Consider the following 24354-nt stretch of genomic DNA (forward strand, 5'->3'; position numbering starts at 1 on the left):
CGCACAGTAGCAGTAGTGTGTACCATCTACAAGATGCAGTGCAGGAATTCACCAAGGCTCCTTCAACAGTGTCTTCCAAATCCACAACCTCTACCACCTAGAAGGACAAGGGCAGCAGACAGATGGGAACACCACCACCTGGAAGTTCCCCTCCAAGTCACTCACCACCCTGACTGATATAGGTGATATATCGCCGTTCCTTCACTGTCACTGAGTCAGAATCTTGGAACTCCCTCCCTAACAGCACTGTGGGTGTACCTACATCATATGTACTGCAGTGGTTCAAGAAGGCAGCTCACCACCACCTTCTCAAGGACAATTAGGGATGGGCAATAAATGCTGGCCTAGCCAGCGACACCCACACTCCATGAACGAATTTAAAAAATAGAGATACCTACAGTTCCCCGTGGACTAGGGCTAATTACCTACCTAAACACAAGGAGGGAGACCTTGACCATTTGACATTGCTCTTTGCATTAAAGCTAAGGTAAATCAATAAGCTGAGTACCAAATGATGTGTTGAATAATTCAGTCATAACACCATGTCCCTTCCAATTATTAACAAGTACAATTACTTTCCAATACTCTGTAAGTTGATAATAATCTCCCTTAAAAAGTAATCTCCACTCACACAAACATTTGGTTTGAGTGTACAGCCTAGAGAGAACATACGACTTTGTGTCCCAACCGTTTACAATGACCCTGCTATTGTGGCGCTTTCATTATCAAAAGGCAGCTGCACGTCTCAATACAGCTGCTGAGGTGCGCAAATATTTGCCTGATGACTACAACCTGTTCTCTGCTGTGCAATGGCGGAGCTTCCCTGAACTATTGTTCCCCGGTCAATGGCCTGCTTGTCAGTTTCAGAAAGATCAGCCAGCCGGGAAGCCTCCTCTCCTTCCTGCTTCCTGGACGCTCAGGTCAGCTGTACGAGCGCTGGAGACGGAGGAAGGCAGGTCTGTGCAGGGGCAGGAATGAGTACTGCAGAGCCCCCTGGCCCGATCTGAAAATAACGTACGGTGTTCCATCTTACATTGGCTCGTCTAATGAGACCTGAAGCCACAAGTCAGAGAATTGTAGAATGGTCACGGAAGGGAAGGGAGCTGTTTGGCCATTGTGTCTATGCTAACTCTTGCCAAGAGCAACTCAGCCTAGTCTCCCTCCCCTGCCTCTTGCCTGTAGCTCTCTAATTTATTTTTCTCTTCAGATGCTTACCCAATTCCCTTTTGAAAGCTGAGATTGAACCTGCCTCCACCACATTCTCAGGCACTGCATTCCAGATCGTAACCTCACGCTGCATAAAAAAATTTCCCCTTATGTTGCCTTTGGCTCTTTTGCCAATTGCCTTAAATCAGTGCCCTCTGGTTCTCAATCCTTCCACCCATGGGACCAGTTTCTCCCTATCTACTCTGTCCAGACCCCTCGTGATTTTGAATCTCCTCTCAGCCTTCTCTTCTGCAAGGAGAACACTCCCAGCTTCTCCAATCTGTCCACGTAACTTTAAGAAATGCATCTCAAAAGTTGCCGCTATGACATAAACTCAGCTCTGTGACCATCACACCACACTTCCATTGCATTTTTCAGAGCGTTTTATTTCAAGAACACAGCCTCAACATATTTCTCAACTTATACTTGGAGGAACAAAGGACCAAGGTCCACCTGGTTCACCTTCCACCATTTACACTGATAATGGTGTTCTTGACCAATCATAGCAATCATTCTCTATTGGTCTGCAACAGAGTTGGACATGAGTTGAGCTACCTGCCGCCCACCCACCCACACACCCATCCCAACCAAGTGGGAGAAACGTTTGGGAACCATAGTTCCAAAATCACCTAGTCTGGGCCTGGAGGCATTGACCAGCCAGTTCGGGTAATGATGCCAGGCTTCCTTCCCTGAAGGATATGAGTGAACCAGTTGAGGTTTTGTGACAATCCAACAGCTTTGTGGTCACTTTTACTCATACCAGGCCCCTATTTCCAGATTTCCTTCTGAACTTCCTTCTGTGGCGAATAACTCACCTCCTGACTCCCCAAAGCCTGTCCGCCATCTACAAGGCGCAAGTCAGGAGTGTGATGGAATACTGGGTGAGTGGATGATTTGCCTGGATGAGTGCAGCTCCAACAACTCTCAAGAAGCTCGACACCATCTAGGACAAAGCAGCCCGCTTGATTTGCACCCCATCCACCACCTTAAACATTCATTCCTCCACCACCAACACACAGTGGCAGAATTCCAACTGCAGTGAGAAAACATAGGGGAATAGGAATTGTTAGGCAACGAGAATTGAGGGCCTAACTCACTTTCTACCATCCTGGTGGTTGCGTGGCATGATGAGAAGAATTGTTGATGAATCAAGACAATCAATCTCGACCAACCAGGCTTCAGTATTGTTGAAAAACTACATTTTGTAAAAGCTTTTAATTTTGCTCTCATTGGGACAATCGCAAGGTACCAATGTCAGGGGAATCAACAACTTTATTTTGTATGAGAAGAGAGTGCGGATTGGTTGGCAAGTGCACTCTGATTGGTAGAGGCATTGACATGATGAATGCACCAGTTAATGGTGACTGACAGTTAACTGCCAAGCATTGTTTGAATTTTTAAAAAAACCAGGCAGCTTGACTCATACATCCCAAAGACTGGCAGATCACATCAAACATCATGTCCCTTCCACTGTTTTCAACAGACAGGGTTCAGACCGTACCCAACCAGCCCGTGCTTGCAAAACTCAAAACAACAGTGTCCAACATTAGATATGCTTCTGCGATTGGACAACACTTGCTCAATAATCCCCAGTGTGCTAAAAGTTATGCTGACAACCAATTTAAGATTGTCAGTCGGGTTTGCAGTGTGACACATCTGCATGCACTGGAAGCTACTAATGCTAATTAATTAATATTAATACACAGGACCCTGTTCTTTGCTATTAACTGGTGCATTGTCCATGGCAACACCTCTACCAATCAGAGTCCAACCACTCTCTTCTCATACAGTATAAAGTTGTTGCTTCCCCTGACATTGGTATTCTTGCGATTGTCCTGCTGAGTGCAAGGTGAAAAGCTTCAACAAAATGTCTTTTTTCAGCCATACTCAAGTTCTGTGCTACCAAATGACAATTAGTCTTCAACAGACCCAGATGTGAAGTGAGGAGGTAAAACAGAAAATGCTGGATAAACTCAGCAGGCCCAGCAGCATCTGTGGAGAGAGAAACAGAGCTAACATTTTGAGTCCATAGGGCAGGGATAAGGAGGAGTTTTCTCTCTGAGGGTTGTGCTTTGGAACGTTGGAACTCCCTGCGTCCGAAGGTGCTGGAGGCAGGGTCAGTGAATATTTTTAAGGCAGAGGTAGATGGACTCTTGTTAGATAAGGGAATCAGATGTTATCGGAGGGGGGGGTAGATGGGAGTGTGAAATTCGAAACACAAACAGATCAGCCATGATCTTATGGAATGGTGGAGCTGGCTCTAGGGGAAGGATGGCCTACTCCTATTGCGTAGGCTTGTATGCCAGGCTTGCTGAGTATTTCCAGCATTTTTGGTTTTTTATTTCAGATTTTCAGCACTTTATTTATATGAGGCGAGGAGAAACCACCCTCCCCAAGAGGAGAAGACCCTCAGGAACCATGGGCCCAAAGTCACCTTTCCCCTCCCAACTGAAAAGGTCAAAGTGAAGAAAAGACCATTTTCTTACCTCCTCGCCAACAGCGACTTCCGTAAAGGTGCTCTGTTCCTCCTCTTCGCAGAACTCTAACTCCGGCTCAATAACTGCGATGGGAACACTCTCAGTCAGTTTGGGATCCTTGGCCATAGATTCATTGTTCCTGCCCATTGCCATCCCATTATTCCCAATGTCACTGGCTGTGCCGTTCCCATCCTTGATCTCTGACTCTTTCGCCGCCTCGGTGCCCGTGTGATTGAAGACGTAGGTCGGGAGCTCCACCATGGTTTTCCCCTCCACAGAGGCCTCAGTCTCCCTGCAGACGCCTTGGAAGAATTCCACAATGGCCTTCTTCATGAAACTGATGAATCGATGGATCCTGGCAAAGGCCACCTGGATATTGTTCATCTCCCCGTCCTCATCTGGTGAGCTGAGGTTGTCTGCGCTGAAGGAACTCAGGAGTAAGGCCAGGAAGAGGTTGAGTACCTGGGGAAAAAAAATGGGCGGATGTTATTAGCATTTTCTCTTATTCGCAAATATCATGGGCATTTGCTGCTGGAAAATGTCTGGAGAGGTTATATGGGATTGACAGTATAGACAGTGACCATTGGCCTATGCTGGTGTATCCTCCCTACAAGCTTTCTCCAATCCCTCCTTCATCACACTCTATCTGAATATCCTTCTACTCTCTTCCGTGTGTTCATCCGGCTGCCCTTTAAATGCACGTCGCTATTCAGCTCAACTACATCTTGCAGTTGCTAGTGAGTTCCACATTCTCACCATTCTCTGGTAAAGATGTTTTGCCTGAATTCCTTGTTGGATTTATTACAAACATATGAATTAGGAGCAGGAGTAGGCCACTCGGCCCCTCGAGCCTGCTCCGCCATTCAATGAGATCATGGCTGATCTGATTGGAACCTCAACCCCACATTCCTGTCTACCCCCGATAACCTTTCACCCCCTTATTAATCAAGAATCTATCTCGCTCTGCCTTAAAAATATTCAAAGACTCTGCTTCCACCTTCTTTTGAGGAAGAGAGTTCCAAAGGCTCACAACACTCTGAAAGAAAAAATTTCTCCTCATCTCTGTCTTAAATGAATGACCCATTATTTTTAAACAGTGACCCCCTAGTTCTAGATTTTCCTACAAGAGGAAACGTCCTCTCCACACCCACCCTGTCAAAACCCCTCAGGATCTTAAAGTTTTCGATCAAGTCACCTCTTACTCTTCTAAACTCCAGTGGATACAACCCTAACCTGTACAACCTTTCCTCATAAGACAACCCGCCCATTCCTGGTATTAGTCTAGTAAACCTTCTCTGAACTGCTTCCAACGCATTTACATCCTTCCTTAAATAAGGAGACCTGTACTGTACACAGTACTCCAGATGTGGTCTCACCAGTGCCCTGCACAACTGAAGCATAACCTCCCTACTTATGTAATCAACTCCCCTTACAATAAACTACAATATTCTATTAGCTTTCCTAATTACCTGCTGTACCTCCATACTAGCCTTTTGTGATTCATGCAACGGGGAGCGCTAGCAGCAGCTGCCTTATGATGCATGGCTCCATCGTGGCGACAGCCAGCTCTCTGCCTTCACTCAGCCCCACCATGTCCCTCCAGAGCAGATGTATGGGGCAGGCTTTCAGGAGCACCTATCATGGGCCAAAGGGCTACCACTTGAATAAGTGCTCGTCTTCCTGGGAAAGCAGTGGGTCCCTCCTGCATGCAGGAGAAACAGAGCCACTATAACAAGGAGCAGGCACTGGTGGAGGAACTCCTGACATTCGACCTTGAGGCTGGACAAGGCGGTGGCCCTGGATCTGACTGGATCACAGGGTAACCAGCAAAGGGCAGATGGCAAGGCTAGAGGGTCAACCCACGCGTGAGGAGACATTGAGCTCATGTGTCGACAACAGCAACAGGCGCACTTGGGATGAGGAGCTGTGAAGCTGTTAATGGCAGCGGCTGAGACTGAGGGCCTGCAGTCCACCTCTGACAAGGAGGAGGAGGAGGAGGAAGAGGAGGTGATTCTCAGAGGGCGGTGCGTATGCATTCACAAGTAGCTTCAGGGTCACAAGGTTGGTGAACACAGCACAAACGCACCTGAGCAGCCAGTGAAGGGGGTGATAGCTGAAGCTACTGATAGTCAGAGGCTGGGCCCAACCTGACTCTGGCCTCTTGCGTGTCCTCAATTTTCATCGCTCCATAATTGGCAGCCACGCTGTCAACTGCTTGAGCCCTAATCTCTGGATCTCCCTCTCCTTACCTCTCTGCCTCTCTTTCTTCCTTTAAGACATTCCTATTAATTCCTTAAAACCCAGCGCATTGCCCAAGCTTTTGGTCAGCTGCCCTAATATCTCCTCATATCGGTCGGTGTCCAATTGCATTTGCTAACATTCCTTACTGTGAAGAACGATGGGAAGTTTGACTATATTAAAAGCGCAATATAAGTAAAAGCTGTTGCTGGAGCCAGTGTCCGGGTAGGTCAGAGCACTGAGTGGAATTGTCAGATATCCAGGAAGTGATTTCGAGGTAAATGGCATGAGTCGGGTGAGGGGGTCAAAGTCGTAAAAGGGCAAATTTAAGACTTGTGTCTGGAGCAGCAATGAATACCTGGAATGGATTGTAATGGTGGTGAATCAATTCAAAAACCAAAGGGATGGTGCATTGAGGAGAGTGGGGGATGGGGGGGTGGGGGTGGGGTGTAATATTTTATGGATGGCTCCCTCCTCCGTAATTATCTTGGGAATTATTACGAGGGAGAAGAAAAGCTCCTGTTACCGCAATTAAATCTTTAGTCTTTTACTGGACAGTCAGTGGGATGATATTGAGAGTGAAACGTCCATCACTTCATTGCACACAGACTCCCATAACTGTTGATTGGACACGGGTGACCATGCCTTACCCTAATGGCCCAGGGAACAGCTTCAGTTACCATATATCACTTGTTTCAGTTTCAATTAGTGCTTTATAAAGTGTCTCGTCTTTGGCTGCCTCCTTCCTCTGGTGTTCGATTCGGAATTCTCACTGATCGATGAGGGCAGTGGGAGGTAAGCTGTGGACCAGGAGGGAAATCCGCTGCCATCTGGTCATGTGAAAGTGAAAGGCATCTACACAAGGCTGATCAATCAGTCAGCTCCCAGCAAAGAAGCTAATGCTTCTGAACAGTAACCAAGGAAACGGAGGAACACTGAGGGAAAGGATTTCCGCACAAAACGTTTCAGTAAATAAATGCCAATGAATAAACTCCTGATGCAGCAGGCGGGAGACTGCATATCAGGGGAATTTATGTCTGTACTAATTTAAACAGGGTGTGGGAGTGAGTGCTCGGACTGGAGAAAGTTTGGAATAATCAATGCGCCGGTGATGTTGTTTTAAGAGTCTTCTGGATTGTCCTGATCCGTTAGTCAAGGATATCCATGGTCTGCTTAGTTTACATGGCAACACAGCTTTGAATGAGGAAAGCCTTCTGGCCTGTTTTGATTTCATTCCTTCAGAATGAAAATGTCACCATCCTTTCATTGCAGCCTTCCTCAATTGTCCATCTGAGCAGGGAGACAAGATTTACATTTTATCTGAGCCTCCATGGCAGTGCAGCACTCCCTTTGTACTTGCCCTGGACTCTCAGCCTCGATTGTGAACTCATCCAGTGTGAACTCAAGCCACAAACTGAGGCTGTGAGAAAGGCAGAGGTGACGGACTGCGCGTCTGCAATCTGCAGGCTTTGCTCAGCTTCTTTACTGAGCGGTACACATGAGCCATGTTTGCAGGACGTTAGACATACAGAAATATCATCAGGGAAGTTTATGGAGAGTCTCTTGGTGCCCTTACCAACATGCTTCCCTCGACCAACACCACCAATAACACCTCCCAAAACCCGCAGCCTCTACCATCTAGAAGGACAAGGGCAGCAGATAGATGGGAACACCACCACCTGGAAGTTCCCCTCCAAGTCGCTCACCATCCTGACTTGGAAATATATCTCCGTTCCTTCACTGTCGCTGGGTCGAAATCCTGGAACTCCCTCCCTAACAGCACAGTGGGTGTACCTACACCACGTGGACTGCAGCGGTTCAAGAAGGCAGCTCACCACCACCTTCTCAAGGGCAGCTAGAGATGGGTAATAAATGCTGGCCCGGCCAGCGAAAACCACATCCCATGAATGGGAAAAAGATAATGGGGCATCTGCTCTTCTCGAGTGAGAAGTGACTGCCGTGTTTGCCCTTATAACAATGGCAGCTGAGCATCAAAAGTAATCTGCATGTGAGTGAACATTGACATGCGAAGGAGCTTTGTCAATGGCAGTATTTATTTTATTATTCTGTGGAGGATATCAGTTTACAAACACAACAGTGAACTGATGCGTCAATCCACAGTGAATCTAGAAGGGTGATAACTGGGTTTAAACTGGCCTGGTTGGTACTCATTCCCATATGGTGCACCTAATATCTTCACTGGTTCCGGGCCCAAACCCGCTGCTCGCCACCAGCATTTTTACTCTTCTGACCTCAGGCATGGCAAGGGTGCCTGTCCCAGAGGAGCAGGGGCCTAACTTAAAAGGCAGATCCTGCTCTGATGGCATCATCAGGAAGCAAGCTCTGATTCAACCCAGAAACGTCCCCCAGGGTCTCCAACCTGCCCAGCAAAAGCTGGCAGCAGTATCGATCCAGGTCCAGACTAGTGTCTCCTCAAAGTTCTCAGAAGAGTGCTCCTCCTGGCCTCATGTAGATGCACTTGGCCTAGGTTTCTCCAATTCTCCCCAAATTGTGGGCTTGCCTCCCAACACCAGCACCACCCCCGCACCCACAACTCCTACATATGTTGCCGGGGCTCGTTTCCATGGGCCCCTCATCGAGTTTTGATTCCCATTGGTCAGCAATGATGGAATTCCCATTGGGCATTGGTGGGAGTCACCCAAACAAGGTCCAAAAGCTCCTGTGCCTCACGCTGTAGATGGACTGGGTGTCTCCCCCACAACCACCCCCCCCCGCCCCCCCGGCCCCTGTACCAATCGATTCGCGCCCCAACTTAAAATCGGCCCTACAGTTTTCACTAGCTGCTTGATCAACATGGCCTCTCCCCTCCCATCTCTGCAATGCTTGTGATGCTACCATTGACATGGTGATTCGGCACAAAGATATAGCCGTGAATCCAATGAGCTCCAGCAAAACAACAAAAGCCTTGTGGTCACATAGCACCTTTAACCTAGGCAAAACGTCCCAATGCGCTTCACAGGAGCCAACTTTGACACCGAGCCACACATTGGGATATTAGGACAAGTCACAGAATCACACGGTGCAGAAGAGGCCCTTCGGCCCATCGAGTCTGCACCGACATGTGAGAAACACCTGACCTACCTACCTGATCTCATTTACCAGCACTTGGCCCATAGCCTTGAATGTTAAGACGTGCCAAGTGCTCATCCAGGTACGTTTTAAAGGATGTGAGGCAACCCGCCTCCACCACCCTCCCAGGCAGCATATTCCAGACCGTCACCACCCTCTGGGTAAAAAAGTTTTTCCTCACATCTCCCCTAAACCTCCTGCCCCTCACCTTGAACTTATGCCCCCTTGTGACTGACCCTTCAACTAAGGGGAACAGCTGCTCCCTATCCACCCTGTCCATGTCCCTCATAATCTTGTACACCTCGATCAGGTCGCCCCTCAGTCTTCTCTGCTCCAACGAAAACAACCCAAGTCTATCCAACCTCTCTTCATAACTTAAATGTTTCATCCCAGGCAACATCCTGGTGAATCTCCTCTGCACCCCCTCCAGTGCAATCACATCCTTCCTATAATGTGGCATTCAGAACTGCACACAGTACTCCAGCTGTGGCCTCACCGAGGTTCTATACAACTCCAACATGACCTCCCTACTTTTGTAATCTATGCCTCGATTGATAAAGGCAAGTGTCCCATATGCTTTTTTCACCACCCCACCAACATGCTCCTCTGCCTTCAGAGATCTATGGACACACACGCCAAGGTCCCTTTGTTCCTCAGGACTTCCTAGTGTCATGCCGTGAGCAGCATTTTAGAGGAGGAGAGATCGAGAGAGGCAGAGAGGTTCAGAGAGGGAATTCCAGAGCTTAGGGTCCAGACAGCTGAAGGTATGGCTACCTGGTGAGTGGTACTGTCACTGGACTAGTAATCCAGAGACCCAGGGTAATGCTCTGGGGACCCGGGTTTGAATCCCACCACGACAGGGAGTGAACATTCAGTAAAAATCTGGAATTAAAAGTCTGATGATGACCATTGCTGATTATCAGGGAAAAACCTATCTGGCTCACTAATGTTCCTTAGGGAAGGAAATCTGCTGTCCTTACCTTGGCTGGCCTGCAAGTGACTCCAGACCCACAGCCTTCTGAACAAGGGCAGTTGGGGATGGGCAATAAAAGCTTGCATAGCCTGTGATGCCCATGCTCCAAATAAAAGCAATGGTGGAGCAAGAGGCTGGGATTGGAGGAGGGCAGATATTTCAGAGATTACAGAGCTGGTCCACGGAGGAATTTGAATACGAGGATATCATGCGGATGGCACTGGTTTCCCTGATGAGGTTAGACGTTGCGCCTTTGGCAGAGCGGAAACTGGGCTGAAGGGATTCAGAATGTGCGCCGGAGAATCTCCACACGTGCCGGGTGACACAGGCCAGCTCTCACTTAGGAGAGAACTTGAAATATTAGTAGCATTCCACATGAATATGCATTCATCAACCTTTCAGGATTTTTCTCCAGCAATGATGAGGAATAGAACCTGAGGTTTTACAAAGGAGCTCATTTGAAGTCGGCAATGAAAAAAAAACATCAAATGTCCTTCCCGTGTTAGTTTATCAATTGGTTGCCACGGAAACAGATTGTGCCATGTAGGTGTGAGTGGTCAGAGATTCATTCTGTTTTCATTTGTTTTTAGACTAAGGTAAACCACCCAAGGCATTACTCATGTTTGCAGAATGCAGTCTGATTGATTACGCGTTGCAATTTTGGAATATTCGAGCAATTTGTGAAAAGAATATACAGGGTTCGTGTCTGATTCCAACCATCCTCAGCTCTAACCGTAGAGAGGGAGAACCCAGCCACAGAGTATATGGTAACACAGGAACCATAACAGAAGGAACCTTAGGACTCGAGCCAGGGATTGAAGAACATAACTTTGGAATTCTCAACCCCACTGTGGATGCTCAGATGTTGAGTATATTCAAGACTTATAAACAACAGAAGCAGGCCGGAGGCCTGTCAAACCTGCTTTCCCCTTCAATAAGATCACAGCTGATCTTCTACCGCTACTTCTTGAAGGGGTCCTTCCCTGACACAAATCCATGTGCCGACCAGACGTCAGCCATGGCTCAATGGGTTGCACTCTCGCCTCTGAATCATGAGGCGGAGTCTTGTTAAAGCATTGGGGGGTGCCTCGCCTGCTGGCTACAGAGCCGGTGAGAGGCCTGCACTGCCATTTTTCAGGGAGGCTGCACAGAACCACAAGCCAATCAGGCAGTGACAAGGCCACTGTCGGGCCTTCCCCGCGAATCAAGACCCCAGGGCCCGAAGCCTCACCTATCAAGAGCTGACGGCCAATCAGAAGACAACAGCTCTTGGGCTCAGCAGCGCCCAAAGGGGAGGCTGTGGCTGCTGCTGGAAGGGCAGGCGCCGGAGTCCCAAGATCACAGGGTGACCCGAGCCAATGCTAAGTAATGTGGGGGTGGTGTTTTGTGGGATGGGAGGGGTCGCCGTCCAGTTCACTACCACACAGCAGTGCAGGGTTGTGGGCCACCCACTCGTGAAGGCTCACATTTTTTTCTAGGAACACAGGGACATTGAGAAAGGAGGAGGCCATTCAGTCCCTCGAGCCTCTTCCGCCATTCAGTTAGATCGTGGCTGGCCTGCACTTCAACTTCATTGATCTATCTTTGCTCCGCATCCTTTAACACCATTGCCCAACAAAACGTCTGAGCATTAATTCAGGTTCGCTGTTTCTGTCTCTGGTCCACTGCTGGTATCCTAACTCTCATCCATCAACCCTGTGCTCACTGATCTACAAAACAGCAACGGCTTGATCTTAAAGTATTCATCCTCGTTTTAAACCCTCTCCATGGCTTCACTCCTCCCTACCTCAGTCATCTTCTCCAGCTATAAAACCTGCCGAGGTATCTGCGCTCCTCCAATTCCGGCCTCTTGTGCATCTCTGATTTTAATCGCTCGGCCACTGGCAACTGTACCTTTGGCTCTCTAAGCCCTAGGCCCTGGAATTCCATCCCTAAACCTCTCTGCTGTATATGTTACATATCTCAGAGAAACGCAGGGATGACACTAGTTTCTAAGTGGGCAACAGGTTTATTTACAGGTGTTTTAAAATATCTCGCAGTCACAAAATATCTTCCATCATGCTTACAAGCTCAGCTCCTCGCAGTTTCTGTGATGTCTTCTGACTTTGCTCTGAGTCCACATCCAGGCTTAACCAATCAAGCACAGTGAGCATGGATCAGTTACCAGACTCACATAATCAAACACAGAAGGATTGAGCACTACACTCTCCACCTGCTCTTTTAAAACACTTCTTAAAACAGCCTCTTTGTTCAAGCCTTTTGTCACCTGCTTGAATATCTCCTTATGCGGCTTAGCGTCAAATTTTGTTTGGTAACGCCTCTGTGGCTTTGGACATTTTATTTTACTACGTTAGGTAAATGCAATCAGTTATTGACTGCAAATGTCTCTTTTCCAGTTAGTACCTTACTTATTATTTTCCAACTGAGTTATATCGCTCTAACCATTAAGGCAGCAATTTACAGCCAGGCGCAGAGTCTCTGTCCAAAGGCAGCAAGGGGGGACAGAGCGAGCAAAACCCTGCTAAAATATCAAATGCCTTCTAACCACATTGAGGCAGAGGGAAGGATTTATACTGGAAGCTATCTCTGACCCTTGATCACCATTTCAGCACAGGTTGCATCATTATCTCATCAAAAAAACCTCAGGGATTCCAAACTGTTGATCTGCAATTTCATTGTTGTTCGAGAGGGCAGTGATAACATGATTGGGATAGGGGAGAAGCTGTGAGGCACTTTTACCACATGCGCGCAATACTTGAGTGGAAGCAGCAGTGTACTTTGAGGTGATTTACACTGCAGTGGCAACCACTTTTTGCTTGGAGAAAGCGCCCCTTTCTGAGGTCAAGACAAAGTCAAATGAGAACTTGACTATATGGTGCACTGAAATGGACAGGCGCACTGCCGCGGAGTGCTACATGCCACCCCCCCGCCCCACACAAGCATCAGCAAACCACTAAGGACAGAGAGGGGTAGACAGAGAGTTCAAGGCAGCATGAGAGTGGGAGAGAGAGAGAAAGGGAGAAAATATGAGACTGTGAGAGAGGCAATGTGATTAGGGGAGAGAGAGAGAGACAGAAAGACAGAGAGAGATTGTGAGAGAGGGAGAATGTAAAGTGTGTGTGTGATGGAGAGAGAATCTGAGTGTGTGAAGGACAGAGAAAGTGAGAGTGCATGAGAGAGAATGTGAGTGTGTGTGAGAGAGAGAGAATGTGAGTAGCAAGTGAGGGAGAGAGAGAGAGAGAGAGAGAAAAAGGCGGAGAGGTGAAAATCTGGGCCGCTTTGGTCTCCACCAGAAATTCTATTCCTTAGCCACTCGTTCCCCGGCCATTGTCTGGGCTGCCCAGACCTCCCCCAATCTTGGTGTTGTATTTGACCCCAAGATGAGCTTCTGACCATGTCTGCTGCATCGCCACGATCCCTGACAGTTACTGTTACCTCTGTAACATTTCCCACTCTGTGCCTGACAGCTCAACTGCTGCTGAAGCCCTCAAACCAAGCCAAGCCTCTGCTCCTCCAGCCTTGTTTGTCTCAATCCTCTCTTGGCTGGTGTCCCAGCTTCCAACTTCCAGTAACTCTTGCGAAACTCTACCGTCCACAATCCAACTTACAACAGGTCAGATACATCCATCACCCCCTGTGCTCACCGATCTTCATTGGCTCCCAGTGCTGCAACCCATCAATTTTAAAACTCTCATTCTTGATTCCAAGCTCCTTCACAAACCTCACTCCTCCCTATATCTGTAGCCTCCTGCAAGGCTCTACAATCCTCTGCGATCTCTGCATTCCTCTAATTCTGGCCTCGTGTGCATTCCCGATTTTAATCCCTGCACCATGGGTTGCTGTGCCATCAGCTGCCTGGGTCCTAAGCTCTGGAATTCACTCCCTAAGTCTCTTCGTCTTGCTATCGCTCTCTCCTCCTTTAAGATTCCCCGTAAAACCTACCTCTTTGGCCAAGCATTTAGTCACCCATCTGCTCATGCAGCTTGGCGTTAAAGTTTGTTTGTTTCTCACGTGTCAGTGCAGACTCGATGGGCCGAAGGGCCTCTTCTGCACTCTGTGATTCTGTGAATACTCCTGCGAAGCACCTTGGGATGTTTTACCATGTTCAAATGCAACACAGAAAGATCCTGCATTTATATAGCGCCTTTCATGGCAGTTCCCACTCAAGAGAACATCAAGAACTTAGAGGGCACAGATTCAAACAAATTGGCAAAAGGAGTAAAAGTGACGTGAGGAAAAATATTTTCACCCGGAGAGGGTGGTTGGAGTCTGTAACGATCTTCCTGAGAGGACGGCGGAGGCAGGTTCGATAGGGGTATTCAAGAGGGAATTGGATTGCCATCGGAAAAGCAAGGTTACGGGGATAAGGCAATGGGAGTGGGAATAGGTAGAATGTTCTTTCCGAGAGCCAGTGCAGACTCGATGGGCTGAATGGCCTCCATCTGCACTGTAAAGATACTGTGATGCTATGGAAGCAGGACAACGCAAAGCACTGAGCAACCCATGAAGCATTTTTAAAGTCATCGTTGTTGCAATGTGGGTCATGTGGCAGCCAATCTGCACATAGCAAGACCTCATGTACAACAGTGAGATAATAATCAGTCTCAGTGATAAAAGCAAAACTCTAAAGAAGATTCATACACATTCGAAACGTTAACTCTGTTTCTCTCTCCACAGATGCTGCCAGACCTGCTGAGTTTTTCCAGCACTTTCTGTTGTATATATCAGTTTCAGTGATGTTGGTTGAAGGGTAAACGTCCACCAGGACACCAGGGAGAACTCCCCTTCTCTCCTCCTAAATGGTGCTGGGGGAACCTCTTGTGCCCACTTGAGAGACCGAACAGGGCCTTGGATAGACGCCTCGTCTAAAATCTCAGTGGAGCCCGTTGCTGGGACTGGGTGGGCAGAAACAGCAAAGCTGTTCCACTTCCCGGCACCAACATCCTCCCTTTTAGCTGAAAGAAAGAAACTTCACCCCAAGGCATAAGCTCCGAGAATCCTGTATCCTTACAGGAAGTTCGGGATCTGCCAACGATTCGACTTAACGCGCCAACCTCATCTTTTAAGAGGCCCCGAATCTAAAAATTTTCTCCTGTGACATCTATGGTTTTGCTGAGCGCTGCTCTGTCTGCGACATTCAGTCATGCTTAAGTAATGAAAAATCTTCAATATTCCAATTTTTAAAGGATAGTTTGGTGGGCGCGGTAAAGCAACAGCTATCTGGACTGGGAATAACCTGTCGTCTGAAATGACAGGGGTCAGTTTAGACTGGGAAATGAGCGATGCGAATTCGACGGAACTGAGACCTATAGTTAGAACAGCGAAGAAAGGTCAAACAGCTGGTCAGGCCCTTGTTTTAGTGAGTGGGTTCATAAATCTCAATAAATAAAAATAATGTAATAAAACTCTGGAAAGACAGGAAGTGCACAGCACCTCAGTCAGCACTGGGCAATGTCGCTGGGCTGGTAACCCAGGGGCCCAGGAGAAAGAACGATGTGGAACTTCGGCACAGGCGGGCACAGCACTGAGGGTGGGAAGCGATGGTCTGAGCGTGGGGAGGTATTTCTTTTCCACGCTGTGATTTACAGATTGGTCAGGATTCCAGGAAGGGCAGACAGCCCAGGACACTGGATTAATTGGTGAAACATCCTTGCTGCTATAATGGGAAGCCTATGGCATTGGCATTCTGGAAGGATGAGGTCAATGGGGATGAGTGGTCTTTTCCATCTGTTCTGATCTTGTGTCGAGAGGGGGCAGCCAGTCAAAGTTCACCAGTTGGTCAGTCCTGATGAACAGTCACACACACACACACACACACACACACACACACACACAAAAATTGTCCTGCCTTCCCTTTTTCAGTGACAGACTGAAATGCTGTAAATGTCCAACATTATGCAGTCTACCCCAGCTATCCTTCCTGCCCTGATAATTCAGCTCGCATCCTCATCCTTGTTTTCCAATCCTTCCATGGCCTCAAGCCTCCCTATCCTTCATCACCTCCTCCAGTCCTACAGTCTTCCCGATGGCTCTCCAGTCCTCTGATTCTGGCCTTTTCATCGTTCCGCCATTGGCGGCCGCTCCCTCAGTCACCTGGAACCCGGGGCTCTGAAACTCCTTCCCCAAACCTCTCCACTCCTTTACCTCTCCCTCTCCTCCTTTGAGGCCGACCCCCTTAAAGCCCAACGCCCGTGATCGAGCTTTTGGTCACCTGGTCTAATGTCTCCGTATTGGGGCTCAGCGCCAAACTTTCAATGTCAAATTTTGCTTGGCTGAAGGGCCTCATGATGTTTTACGACATGAAAGACAGCGTGAAAATGCAAGTCGTCGTTGCCTCTCCAGAATTGCATGGAATTGGAAATGTGGCGTAACTTTTTAATGAGCTATTTTTCAATGGCCTGGAACAAAAGCCTAGGGTGAATCTCTTTTTTGCGGGTTTTTCCATTTGGGGGGCGTGTTACATAAGCTGCGAGAAGTCTTGTGCTGTTCAACACAGCGCGAGCCATGCAAGGTCAAACCCTCCCTCTCCTTGGCTGCTTTGCTGCTCATCGGGAAAAAAAACCCGCCAGCCAAAAGTTACCAGTCAAAATATTGAGGGGTGGGAAACCGATAGGCAGGTGGTTAAAATTGCCCAGGTTACATACCCGCCCAAAGTCGCCAGGATTATCGCAATTTTTACTCGCTCGCAGCAGGCAGTATAGCTGCCCGCCCAAAGTCAGCGGGGCTTCTTCTTCCCGTTATTCCTTCATGGGATGTGGGCATCGCTAACAAGGCCAGCATTGGCTGCCCATCCCTCATTGCCCTGAACCTGGGAGGCTTGCCTCGGTGCAATTCCGCCCCCTGATTCCATCATTTTGGGTATTGTGTTCAGTGCGGAGGGGATTAACAGTTAGAATTAAGTTAAAGATGTAAAGCAGGGTTAAATGGGTTAAAATATCAGGGCACGTTGCATATTCAATTGAGTATTAACTGAGTGATGAAGGTGATTCAAGGAGTTGATTGAGAGAAACGATTTCTTCTGGTGGGGACGAATTCAGAACCAAAGGACCAACCTTAAAATGATAGCTGTTCAGGGGCTGATATCAGGAAGCGCTTCTTTACACCAAGTGTAGTGAGGGGAGGCGATGGCGTAGTGGTATTGTTGCTGGACTAGTAATCCAGAGACCCAGGGTAATGCTCTGGTGGACCTGAGCATGAATCCCACCATGCCAGATGGTGGACTTTGAATTCAATAAAAATCTGGAATTAAAAGTCTAATGATGACCATGAAACCATTGCTGATTGTTGTAAAAACCCATCTGGTTCACCAATGTCTGTTTAGGGAAGGAAATCTGCCGTCCTTACCTGGTCTGGCCTACATGTGACTGCAGACCCCACAGCAATGTGGTTGACTCTTAAAATGCCCTCTGGGCAAGGGCAATAAATGCTGGCCTAGCCAGTGACACCCACATCCCAATAATGAATAAAAATAAATATATCTGGAACTTCCTCTCCACGACGCTGTTATGGGTCAAGTGAATATTTCAAAACTGAGATTGGTAAGTTTTGTTAGGCAAGGGTTACAGGACCAAAGTGGGTAGATCAGCCAAAATCCAGCTGAGGCTCGAAGCCCTTCTCTTCTTCCAAAGAAACGGCCCATACCTGAACTCGAAATTTCATTTTGGTCCCCGGGGTTGGATCAAGTTTAAAAAGGAGCCCTGAGTGCTTCCTGACAGCAATAAAAAGTCATGCTCTGCTATGAAACAAGTACAAAAGGGATCAAGGTCAGGAGACAGGCTCACATGATAGAAAAAAACGTTGCGACTTCTCAGTTTCCGGTATTTACAAATAGTTTTGTTAGACTGTCAGTCCACAAAGTTGTCCAAGCGGAGCTGGGCGAAATTCAAGCTGCTGCACTGGGTTTGAGCCAAGCTTTTCTGTGCCATATATTGAGGGGAACAAGGGATTGCTAGCATAACTATGCAAAGCAACACCGCAACGGTCCCCTGTGTGGAGTATCAGCTGTGCCAACACAAGCTCAGTCTATTAACATGCATCCGCATTATGCAGTTGTACTTAGATTATAATTATACCATAATCAATGGACAAATATTTCTACATCCTCGTGGCCTGGAATGTGTCATTGAAACCAAGGGTCAGACCAGCTGATGGCTTCAGATACTTTGATGCCTTGCAGCCACTCCTGCGTCTGGAGCACTGATCTTTAGCGGTCAGTTCCTGTAAGTGATCAGTTCCTGTTACCCAATTCCTAATGCGCACCATCCGTTTGCCCACCACTCCTGCCCCTTGCTGATCTACATCGACTCCCAGTTCAGCAACGCCTCAGTTTTGACATTCTCACCCTCGTTTTCAAATCCTTCCATGGCCTCAGCCCATCCCTATCTTTGTAACTTCCTCCTGCAACCTGACCACCTTCGGAGATATCTACGTTCCTCCAATTATGGCCTCTTGCTCATCTCCACCAGTGGCCGGCATCCCTTCAGCTGCCCAAGTCCAAAGTTTTGGAATTCCCTCCCTAAGCCTCTCTTCCCTGCTACCTTTCTCTCCTTTAAGATGCTTCTTAAAATGTAACTACTTGTCCAAGTTTTTGGGCCCCTGTCCTAATATCTCCTTATGTGGCTCAGTGTTGTATTTTGTTTGATAATGCTCTGTGATGCCTTGGGATGCTTCGGCACATTAAAGGTGCTACATAAATGCAGGTCCTGGTCCCTCTGCTCTCGTGGTCTCTGGGCCATCTTGACACTCGCTTCCTTGGTCTGCTTAACTCCAGCAAAATACCTCCTCCTTCACAGTCGATAACTCCGATAGCCCATCTTCCTCCCCTGAAGCCTGAGGGGTACCTACTTGAGCACATCTGGAACACAACTGGTTTAGTCGTCCATCACCAGATCCTGCTGGATCACTTCAAGCGCAGGGTTCTTCAGGCAAAGCCATCCACTACTCCATGGTCATCCTGGAGAGGAACGATAACCCTTGGCTTCTGTTCTGTGCCGCCAACCTTTGGCTAAACCTTTCTCCCCTGTCCCCTCCACTCTCATCCTCAACCTCGAGGGATTCACGGATTCCTCACAACGTTTGAGACCATCTGTCCAGCTGCTTTTGCTGCTCTCCCCACCCCAGCAGCCCCTCCCCCAGCCTCCCTTGTGCTCTAACTGTGAATCCGTCTCTCCCTCTCTCCCTCTTTCTTTCCCATCTCCTCTCCTAAAGAAAAAAAAAGCCTTGCATTTATGCAGCGCCTGTCACAACCAAGCGCTGTCTCAAAGTGCTTTATAGCCAATGAAGAGCTTCTGAAGTGTTGCAATGTAGGAAAACATGACCTAAAATTTGCGCACAGCAAGCTCCCATAGACAGCCGTGTGATAATGACCAGATAATCAGTTTATTTTTATGATGTTGATTGAGGGATAAATCTTGGTCAGGACACTGGGGATAACTCCCCGGTTCTTCTTCGAAATAATGCTATGGGATCTTTTATGTCCACCTGAGAGAGCAGACAGGGCCTCAGTTTAACACCTCATGCCGTCTCCGAGCTCATCTTGTTTCTGAGACGCATTTACTGCTCTCTTACCTTCATCCTGATGAAAGCGATGATCACTCAGGTTCTTTTTCTGGCGGCCCCCTTGCTAGCCAGCATTGTAAAATGTTTCCTCTCCTCAACTACTGTCCCTTTCCCTTCCCCTTTCCACTCTTGCCACCCCTTTCCTCAAAATCCCCCCCTCTCGAGTCCTCTATCCATGTCATCAAAAGGATATGGGGATAGTGGGGGGGGGGGGAAATGGCGAGGTAGATGATCAGCCGTGACCTGGTTGAATGACGGAGCAGGCTTGATGGGCTGAATAGCCTCCTCCTATTTCCTGTGTTCTTATCTGTACTAACAACTGCCCTTCCTCCAACCTCTCTTTCCTCTCCAAAGTCTTTGAACATGTTGTCACCTCCCAAACCTGCCCCCCTTCCCTGCTGACCAGTTCCCTCCAGTCCACGGCTCAAAGTGACATCCTTTATGACTGTGAACATGATTCCTACTCGCCCTCCTTGAGCTGTCCGCTGCCTTTGAGATCATCAACCACCCCATCCTTCTCCATTAACCTGCTCAGAGGCACTGCCAAACTTTTGGTCCCATTCTTACAACCTCCAGCCTTGACTTCCCTTCATAGCCCTGCACAGTCACCTTCAGAACCAGCCAAGAATCCAATCTTGGCCCCCCTCCCTTTCCTTACCTATATATGCTGCACCTTGGCATCATCATCTGCAGATATGAGGTTAGCTTCCCCTGTATGCGCACACCACACCGGACCCCATCGCCTCTCTCGATCTCTCCACTGCGTCCACACTGCGAGACTGCTTCCTCAGTTCTGGATGAGTCACAATCTCCTCCAGTGAAACAACTTGTAAAAAGCAAAGCCACCATGTTCAGCCCCTGGCACCAATTCCTCGTCACTGATTCCAATTCCCCCCTTTCCAGCCACAGTTTCAGTATCTCTCCATCACAAACAATGCATTCTCCCACCTTCTAACATCCTGCTGCCTCTGTCCCAGCCACACCCGATCTGAGGCTGAAATGCTCAGCCCTGCTTTGCCACCTCCACACTCAATTAGTTCATTTCTCCCTGCCCCCCCCTCATTTTCTGTCAACGTCACCTCATCCTAACCCTCCTGTATCTTTCCCACATGTCCCGCTCACCCATCTCTACTGCCCTTAGAATCATAGGATGGTACAGTCCAGGAGGAGGCCATTTGGCCTATCATGTATGTGCAGGCTCTAAGAGCAGCCTATTAGTCCCACTCCCTAATTTTTCCCCATCATTTTAACCTTGAGGACTCTGCTCAAGGCAGGTCCTTGGCAATTATTCACCTAAGCACAGCAAAGTGTCATGATTTTTTACTATGGGTAGTGTGGGCCCTGAGTCTACCTCAGCCAGAACAGGGATCGAACCCTGTGCTGTTGGCATTAATTTGATCCGCACACTAGCCGTCTAGTCAACTGAGCTAAGTGGTGCCCTCTCTTTCCCTGTATCACTGCAAACGTTCCCCTTTCAGGTATTTATCCAATTCCCTCTTGAAAGCTGTTATTGAATCCAATGGGGAATTCAGGAGAAACCTCTTTACCCAAAGAGTGGTGAGAATGTGGACCTAGTTACCACAGGGAGTGGTTGATGTGAATGGCGTTGAATCTTTTAAAGGGAAACCAGGCAAACACAGGATGGGGGGTGGGGGGGAATAGATAACTATGATAGTACATTTAGATGAGGAAAGACGGGAGGAGGTCCAAGTGGAGCACAAACACTGGCATGGACTGGCTGGGCCGAATGGTCTGTTTCTGTGCTGTATGTCATCCTGTGAATCTGCTTCCACTACCTTTTCAGACAGTGCGGCCTAACAACAACTCACTGGATAAACGAAAGTCTCCTCATGTTGCCTCTTGGGTTATCACCTTAAACCTGTGTCTTTGGATTAACTAGCCTCCTGCTACTGGAACAGTTCCTCTTTATTTATACTGTGAAAAATCACTTATTTTGAACACCTCGATCAAATCTCCCCCTAACCTTCTCAGCTCTGAAGAGGACAACCCCCCAGTTTCTTTAACTGAAGTATTTTACCCCTGGTGCCATTCGAGTAAAGTGTCTCTGCATCCTCCCCAGGGCCTTGACATCCCTCATAAAGTGTAGTGCCAAGAATTGAACCCAATACTACAGCTGGGGCCTAAGCAGTGTTAAAGGCTTAGCATAACTTCCTTGCTTCTGTACTCTATGCCTCTATTTATAAAGTCAAGGATCCTGTACGCTTTTTATAAAAGCCTGCCACCTTCAAAGACGTGTGTATGTACACCCCAAGGACTGTCTGTTCTTGCACTCCCTTTAAAATTGTCCAGTTGATTATACTATTTATATTATATTGCCTCTCCTTATTCTTCCTACCAAAATGTTTCACTTGACAATTCTCTGATGAAGTTTCATCTGCCACGTGTCTGCCCATTTCATCAGTTTATGTTCTCCTGAGGTCTGTCACTGTCCACTTCACTGTTTATAACTTATACCCAAGTCTAACTCACTCCTACATATCAAAGAGAGTGGAGGTCTTGACACTAACCCTTCAGGGGACTCCACATTCAACTTCTCTCCAGTCCGAAAAACAACCATTGAGGACCCTTAAGCATTTCATATCCACAAATCCAATGCCTCTTTAATCCCATGGGCTTTTATTTTACTAACTGGTCTTTTTAAAACTTTGCTGGCTTAAATTGGATCTCAGTCCCCAAACTCCTCCAGTTTAAAATTATTTTGCTGTGTTTCACGGTCTCCTCCCCCCTCACTATCTCTGTTAACTTTCTACAGCTACACACTGCTCCCTCCTAAGTGCTTTGTTCTTCCTACCCTGGCTTCTTGTCCATTGCTACCACCGCCCCCAGCCCACTCCCCCACTCTCCTCGTGGTGGGCGATCCCTTCACTGTCTAGGGCCCAAGCTCCGGAAATGCCTCCACCTCTCCGACTCCCTCCACTTGCTGAAAGACCCTGTCTAAAACCTGTCACTTTAGTCAAGCTTTAGGCCACTGGTCTGGACATCTTTAGTCCAGTGTTTATTTTTCTGATTGCTCCCCTGTGAAGTACTTTGGGGTGTTTGTCTCTGTTAAAGGCGCCATGTAAATGCAGCCCATATTGTCAGTGAGTATGGATACAGTGCACGCACTACTGTACCTAAAGGAAAATACTTGTTTGGTTCTCTTTTCCTTTGAGGATTTCCAATTTTATGGTCATGTTCTCAAATCCCTCAAGTATATGGGTTACATCCTACCCAGCATCCCTCTGTGGGTCCCCTCTTTGGCATTTTGCCATTGTTTCTCCCATGTGTACCGCAATGAGGAGGCATTGTGTCAGCCTACCCGTACCAACAGACCGCTGAATGAAAGGCCTGCCAAACCCACTCTCCAAGTTGCTCCGCAGCACTGCAGCTCAAGCCCATTTACAGCAGCAGCACGAAAAGGCCCACTTACCTCATGCTGCCCCTCTGCATCCACCTGCATTGGGAGAAGCCCCCCAGAAACTGGTGGAGCGGTGCCTCCAATCTATTCAGCTGTTGACACATTAGGGGCCAGGTCCTGTACTGGCCCAGTGTCCACAACACGGGCTTTACCAACAGGGGGTCATTGAGCAGGGAACAGGTCACTGGCTGCGTTTTCCCTCCCTCATTGATAGGGACACCCAAGGCCAATTGCAGTATCACTATTGCTGCCCTCGTTCGAATCGACTAACCCAGTACTGCACAGATCAAGAACTGAACTCGGCACCGTTCTGCTCTATTTGGCTCTACGTTTAGCACATAGAACAAAGGGCCCCATTTGTTTCTAGAATGATTGTGAATACAATTTCATTTTCACATTTAGATATTTTACCGTAAATTCCTCCTCTAAAAGCTTTTTTTTTTGGCGAAACTATAGTCAGAAAGTCTTGTTAAAGTTTCAGGCGAAATGGTAAGATCCACTCCTAATAAATAATCCCACATCACAGCAAGGAGCCCATGTACCGGCTTCCGGCTTATGCTTTGTTTCAGGCTGCAGTCCCTGCCTCGGCCTAGTCCGATCCACTGGCCTCTGGTCACAATCCATTCATTTCACAGCTGTCAAGGCTTTGGGACGTGAGGTGCCAAAGCAGCACCTGACAACACCCCAGTGACACCCTTCCCATGGGAGAGAACTTTCTTTCAGTGTTGCTGTCAATCACCTGGAGTGACAATGGAAACACTCATTGGCTTCCCGGCCAGATCTGTTCCAGCTTTGGGAATTCTATTCCGCCCCGAGGCCACAATTCCTATTTGGGAATCAGCAAGAAAATTCTAGTCGCTTACTGCAATGCATAATCCATTAATCAGACAATCATTTTTTAAAAATAATTATTTGCGGTTACACTTAAAACTACCTAAAGAGAGGTATTATGTCAAGATTATTTTTTCCAACAGGATGGGGCTGTCACTGTGCCCCCCATTATATGCCAACCATCTTGTTATCAGCATTGAAAAACAATGTTCTGTTGAAGAGTCATACGGACTCGAAACGTTAACTGTGTTCCTCTCCGCAGACGCTGTCAGACCTGCTGAGTTTTTCCAGGCTTTTTTATTTTTGTTTTGAAAAACAATGTCCTGTTTTTAGGCCGTAGCAAAAGCCTTTGGCTTTTGGGGACAGATAATGGTGAGGTGATAATATCACTGAACTAGTAATCTAGACTTAAAAGCAAAATACTGTAGATGTTGGGAAATCTGAAATAAAAATGAAAATGCTGGAAAAACTCAGCAGGTCTGGCAGCATCTGCGGAGAGAGAAACAGAGTTAACGTTTCGAGTCCGTATGACTCTTCTTCAGAGCTGGGGAGAAGTAGAAATG

At 47.8% G+C, this 24354-nt stretch overlaps 1 protein-coding gene across 1 annotated transcript in view; it reads right to left on the reverse strand.

Moving 5' to 3' along the window:
- scn5lab (sodium channel, voltage gated, type V-like, alpha b) overlaps positions 1 to 24354 on the reverse strand; it is a 175442-nt gene that overhangs the window by 83268 nt on the left and 67820 nt on the right. Inside the window, exon 12 of the mRNA XM_078534703.1 lies at positions 3693 to 4145. Coding sequence (XP_078390829.1) covers positions 3693 to 4145 — 453 coding nt within the window. The remainder of the gene's footprint in view (positions 1 to 3692; positions 4146 to 24354) is intronic.

Source organism: Cetorhinus maximus, chromosome 3, assembly GCF_964194155.1.
Source record: "Cetorhinus maximus chromosome 3, sCetMax3.hap1.1, whole genome shotgun sequence".
NCBI lineage: Eukaryota > Metazoa > Chordata > Chondrichthyes > Lamniformes > Cetorhinidae > Cetorhinus > Cetorhinus maximus.